At 39.7% G+C, this 6,064-nt stretch overlaps 1 protein-coding gene across 1 annotated transcript; it reads left to right on the forward strand.

The window, feature by feature from the left end:
- Positions 1–502: 502 nt before the first annotated feature.
- On the forward strand, positions 503–4,817 carry cnppd1 (cyclin Pas1/PHO80 domain containing 1). Its single transcript, XM_026157805.1, has 8 exons — positions 503–898; positions 1,391–1,493; positions 1,779–1,860; positions 1,964–2,084; positions 2,207–2,335; positions 2,429–2,490; positions 2,614–2,731; positions 3,589–4,817. The coding sequence occupies exons 1-8, from the start codon at positions 836–838 to the stop codon at positions 4,231–4,233; spliced, it is 1,323 nt and encodes a 440-aa protein (XP_026013590.1). The 5' UTR covers positions 503–835; the 3' UTR covers positions 4,234–4,817.
- Positions 4,818–6,064: the final 1,247 nt, after the last annotated feature.

Genomic DNA, 6,064 nt, shown 5'->3' on the forward strand with positions numbered 1-6,064 from the left:
TTTCTTTAATGATGACATAGCAATAGCATTATTTATATGTGCCTGTGCTGAATTAACAAGTGAAAATATCTGAATTAAGATGTCTTAAAATCAAATGTCTATGCAGTAACAGATGTTTAATTATTAAGTAAGAACAGCCATACACTTCTAAGTAAGTTAATGTGCTGTCTTGTATCTACCTCACGAAGTATGTTGTTCATAGTTATAGTTTTGTGGAACTATTTCATATTCATATTACATTTCATTGTGTACACATGAGCAATAAATGATATGTTTTCCACTTTTTTGGTTTTTTTAATTAAAACAATTTCCTGTCCATTTTAGATTTTTTTTTTTAATATTAAGGTGGTAGTATATCACATTACTGATAGATTCAGGAAATTATTATTATGGGCTGGACTGTGTGTTATAATGAATTAACTGAGTTGTATATCTTTGGTAAGTCATGCCATACCATGTGAATTTTTTGCAACTGATGGCTTGATGTCAGTGAATTCTGCTCCGTTACAATAACAACAATTCAAGTTTCTGAGGCTGTGGTTTCATCGAAGGGTTAAATGGGCCATATATACTCAAAAAATTGAAATAAAATAGGACGAAATGGAAGAAAAACTTTTGACCTGCATTTAACTTTCGCGTAACAGCGGCAGACTGCGCCCCCTGGAGTCCCAGCATCTGTATGTGCCCGGAAAGAGAGGGAAACAGCTGGAGGTTTCAGCTGTCACCGTCTGTGTCCCTCAGTCAGGGCGTTGCAAGCTTTACCAAACAGGAGGGAGCCAGGCCAAGTTGTCCTTTTCTCATTATTTGGCGGACTAATGTTTAACCTGTCGTAGATATGGATTTCGACGCTTTATTTAACGAGAATACATTTCAGTTCTCGGATTTCCAAGAGTTCACGGTAAGTTGTTGAGCTAACACCACGCTAGCTAAGGCTAGGCGCTTTAGCTAGCGTTAGCTGACTTATGCGAGTAAACTTTGAAGCTCCTGTCCCAAAATATTGGCCGAGTAGGCGAAGACAGATGCTTTACTCTTCTGTGTGATACGTATTCACCTGTACAAATAGTCTTACCATGTGTAAATCTTAAAAACCTTAAGGTAAGCAAGCGTCCGTTGATAGCATAATGCTAGTGGTAGCTGTTATTTTAGACTTCCGCCGACGAGCTGCGGGCCAGCCCAAGCCTAGCAGCAGTTATGGTAAACAAGAGCTACTCTCTGCTGTTAGCATTTTAGCATTGGTTTAAATATGCTAAGCTTGTTTTTTTAATTTTTTGTATCATTTTTAATTGTTTTATTTTTCTTTGTTGATATCGCCTAGCAGCTTAAGTTCACCCAACAGTTTCCATAATAGTCAAGCTAATATACCTAATTTGGGATTTTGTGTTTCGTATAGTTTCTTCCTGGACACCAGAAATTGACCGAAAGAGTGAGAAAGCGATTATATTATGGCCTGGACAATGATGTTTCTTTAGATGCCCTTTCCTGCCCTGTTACAGGTAAGCAAAGCGTCTGCTGTCACTTAAAGCTTTAGCCAAATTTATTATACATATAAAGTTTTTGGCTCTGCTTTAGAAGTAATCTGTTCCGGATGAATTCTTCTTTCTGACTTATTATAAGACAGTTTAATGTTGTTGTTAATATTATTTCAGGTGCTTAAAGCATAGTTTGTATATTAAACAATGTCTTTTTTTAAATGATCAGAACCACTGATAAAAGAGGGTTATAAAAATCACACTTGGAGCCCGCTTTCTTTTTGACTTTTTCTGACTTTCTGCTTTCAGATATTGCCGTCGAAATCTTCCAAAAGTCTGCCCCAAGCCCAATACGAAAGCTCCAGAAGAAGTATGCTGCCCATGTTGCCAGGTTTGTGCTGTACTAAGTAAAGGTAGACAGATATTATTCATTCTTTTAGAAATGGGCGATTGTCCCTAAATCATGTCCCTAAAACAATTTGTTTTTGTTTCAGGGAGGCCTGCATTTCTCCGTGTGCCATGATGCTGGCTCTTGTTTACATAGAAAGGCTTAGACATAGAAACCCTGAATACCTCCAAAAGATCTCCTCCTCTGACCTCTTCTTGATCTCCATGGTATGTTTTTAGGGTTCAGATGTCATTCTAAGTGAGATTTTGTTATGATTTATTATTTTTTTAAGCCAGCATAATGTCGAGATAGTGCCATGAAATACTGTAAACTTTTATTCATGCTTTAGATGGTTGCCAGCAAGTACCTGTATGATGAAGGTGAAGAAGAGGAGGTGTTCAATGATGAATGGGGAGCAGCTGGGAAGTTGGATGTCAAAACTGTCAACAACCTGGAGATGAACTTCTTGAACGCCATTGTAAGTGATTGTGTGTGCGTGTGTAAATAAGGTGTGCCTGCACGAACATTTGCTTCAAATGATGTGTCCAAACCTTCCTGTCATATCTTCAAGGAGTGGAGCCTCTTCGCTGACCCGAATGACTTCTTTGATTTACTAAGTCAACTGGAGACCAGGTTTGTTGTAACTCAACACTAAAATCCAGCATTTACAAGAATTTACATTTAGCCTACAAAACACAACAGGATTGATTAAAGCCTTTCATTTCAAATATATCTGTTTGTGATGTGTATTTCCAGCATTGCAGAGCGGCAGGGGATGAAACGCGGCTGGTTCAGCTACACTGACCTCTGTGTGCTGCTAGAGCACTCTGTATGGAGTCAAGCCCTCACAGCCATCTACCAGCACTTTACTAAGGTAGGAAGAGGACACATATTTTTACAACGTTAATATTTAGCCTTTATATTTAAGTGCTTTTTTAATTGATCCATTTTATAGTTTTACAACCAAGCAAAGTGCACAAAGTATTGAAGGAGACCTTTTATGCCCATTTCCAGTTCCATATTTTCTCTTCCTCGAAGGGAAGGAAGTACATATTAGGATCAGTTTGTTTGTTTGTCTGTCCCGGTTGTTTTTTTTTCCCCAAGGTCAACTTTAATATAACGCATTACTCATTATGGTTTCTCTGAGCTGTTTTTTCCCCCCAAAGTTAAAGGGCATGGAGAGAGCTCTTTAACACACTTTTTATTTTTTCAATACAATGCCCTGCGATGTCACAATGATCCCATAACAGGCTGACGTATTACAATAAAAACATCATAAAACATCAAAGTTTTAGTATAGCCCTTGCTCTTTAGGGGGCAAAAGCTATTTGGATATTTTTTACCTTCTTATGGGCCATCATGTGGGCAATCAGTCAATTTCTTGTCTGAAATAAGCCATCAGTTTGCTGTCCCTTAAATCCACTCTTTGTCTGATTGGCTGCACCTCTCAAACAAATGGTTTGAAGAAAAGGTAGGTGGGGCTTCGTTGAGCTGTGTGCCTGAGCTGACGAATATCTTTCTTTGCCATCGTAGACATCCAAGAGTACCGTCTCTTTTGGTTCATAGTGAATATACATAGGTTGACCTCATTATTTAAACTTTGAGCCTATTAAATATCAGCGTTCTTCATTGTAGCAGTGTATATGTGACAGAAAATAAAGAAAACATAATGGGTTTTCCTTAATGCAGTTCTGCGTTTCATCATAAGACTTCATCTCAATTCATTTTCAGGTATCCTGTATGCTTGGCCTGGTCTATCTAACCAGTGTGGCTGGCCTTATTGCCACCAGTGCTGTGATTCACCAGCTCAGTCTCTCTAGAGGAGGCCAGTCTCTTCTTCCACCAGATGAGATCAGCCTGACCCACTTTTTGGCTTCCAACCTGAGTCCAGAAACCTCTTCCTCAGCCCGCCGCCTCCCTTGTTGTGTTCTGGCCAACAAGAGTGTTAACCGTCAGACTGGCTCACCTGGAAGCAGGCAACACCACAGTCAAAGGCCTCCATTATCTTCCACACAAACATCTGTATTGTGTCTCTGGGGTTCCCTGCTTGCCTCGATGGGTCATATACATCCTGAAACGAAACCTGATGTGGAAGCCTCCCAGACCTGGTCTCCTGTGTCCTTCATCTGTCCTGGCTGTCTCGCAACACTCCCTCCTCTTGCTTGCGGGCTTCGAAACACCTCATCAGTCCTCCCTCACAGCCCCTTTGAAAACCATCAGCCTCATTTGTCGTGGTTCTCCTCCAGCCTCCTCGGTGCTACCAAGCCAAGTGTGGACTCTCATCTAGATATTTTTCCTCCTGTACAGCTGCGACCTTGCCACCCAAAGTCTATGCTGCCAGTTGACAAAGTCCAAGCTCTGCTTATGCCTGGCTAGAAATGGCAGAGCTTTTCATCCTGTAGTAATGGACTCTGGAAATGAAACCAGCATTGTTTTTGTCACTCATCTACTGCTTCAAGGCTTTTTTTTTTTTACATTTCCAGATCTAGAATACAGGAGAAAAGACGAGAGGAGTTGGGCACTTTTCCAAGAGGTTCACAGGGAGGAAATTTCTATATAGTTAAATACTGCAGGGTAAATTTGATTCAATTCAAATACCACAATGCTTGATTAATCACAAGTGTTGTAAAGTTTGGTTCATTTAATTCTCTGCAGCAACTAAATTCACATTATCACCCTTCTGTTTTAAGAGTTCGCCACTGTCGCTTGCTGTTGTAGGGCTTTTGAATTGAATGTGTTCCGAGTTGCTGTGTCACAGCGGTAATTTTTAAAGTGGACATGAACCACTATATGTGTAAAGGCTAATTTACATGATGGAGTCCTGCTCTCAACAACTGACATGGATGTAATACTGTCTGTTAAGCTGGATTTACGAATTAAGTGAAGTTAAAGTTTATAAAACATGTTTAGCGCCATCTTGTGTCAATATAGACCGTGATATCGTCGGGTTGGTTGCAGTAAAAAAGACTTACATTAGTTTATGTTAGTTGACTAATAACTGAACCAATAACTCAGGGGAAAACAGGGTCACTAAAACTAAAAATCGGTTTGGGGGGTTACTTTTGTGCTGCCACTGGCTGCAACAATGAGTTTCATGCTAACAAATCGACTCCACTGTCACTCTCTGTCTCTTAAGCAGTAAGTGGTTTTAGGTAGTTTGGCTAGCTGCACGCAAAACAGGAAACTCCACCTGTTAGTCGTTATGTTTTGGTTTCTGATGCATTTTATAAATGAGAACAGTGTGGAGGAGAGCCTGTTTGAATCACCAGACTGACAAACTGGAGTCCAACACAACAGCTTTTTCTCACCAAGCTGTGCAATCAGCTGACAAAGCAGATGTTTGCAAGATGTGATCAGCGCTGTTTTATCTAATAAAATGTCCTGTCTTTTCCCAAGCACAGTTAAACAGTTTATATCACAGGTTACATCCACATTACAATCTCCTTCACTTACTTTTCCTCACTTGTAAGATTTTAAAAAATGCATAAAATAACGCTGATCACATCAGCTGATTGTGCAGCTTGGTACACACGACCAGACGAGGAAAAATCAGAGTTTCTGACTTCCGGTCGTCGGTCTGCTGAAACACCCTCCAGCTGACTCAAACAGGCTCTCCTCCACACTATTCTCGTTTATAAAGAGCTTTAAAAACCTGCCCTTACAGCTAGCAGGTGGATTTTCCCATTCGGTGCAGCTAGCCAAACAACAACGAGCCATTTATATCTTAAGAGATGGAGAGTTAAAGTAGAAAGTATAGCCTCATTTCTAACATAAATCTCATTGTTACAGCCAGGGGCAGCACAAAAGTGATCCCCTTAAACTGATTTTTATTTTAAGTGTCCTTATTTTCCCCTGAATTACTGTTTCTGTTACCAGTTAGCTTACATGAACTACAGTGACACAACGTTCTGTACTCACACAAGATGGCGCTAAACATATTCTAAAAACTTTCAATTTGGGCACTTTTTTTTTTAAAGCCAGTTTCACAGACAGAGTTAAATCTACGTCAGTTTTTGAGAGCAGGGCTCAATGGTGTAAATTAGCTTTTATATATGTAGTGTTTCATGTCCACGTTAAGCTGTTCACATTTGGCAGGTTAATGAATGTGTGTGGTGGTTACCAAGCATATATGAAAGTTGAAAGTTTCATAGTAAGTTGTTTTATTTTTTTAATGAAGAAGGGACTTAAACCAGGCTAAATTTTCTTA

Source organism: Astatotilapia calliptera, chromosome 23, assembly GCF_900246225.1.
Source record: "Astatotilapia calliptera chromosome 23, fAstCal1.2, whole genome shotgun sequence".
NCBI classification, from domain to species: Eukaryota; Metazoa; Chordata; class Actinopteri; order Cichliformes; family Cichlidae; genus Astatotilapia; species Astatotilapia calliptera.

Bases quoted from the DNA above. Each gene is read 5' to 3' on its own strand.
- cnppd1 (XM_026157805.1), top strand. From the start codon at position 836: ATGGATTTCGACGCTTTATTTAACGAGAATACATTTCAGTTCTCGGAT. The intron at 899-1,390 runs GTAAGTTGTTGA...TGTTTCGTATAG, and splicing joins CGGATTTCCAAGAGTTCACG to TTTCTTCCTGGACACCAGAA. The intron at 2,491-2,613 runs GTTTGTTGTAAC...GTGTATTTCCAG, and splicing joins CTAAGTCAACTGGAGACCAG to CATTGCAGAGCGGCAGGGGA.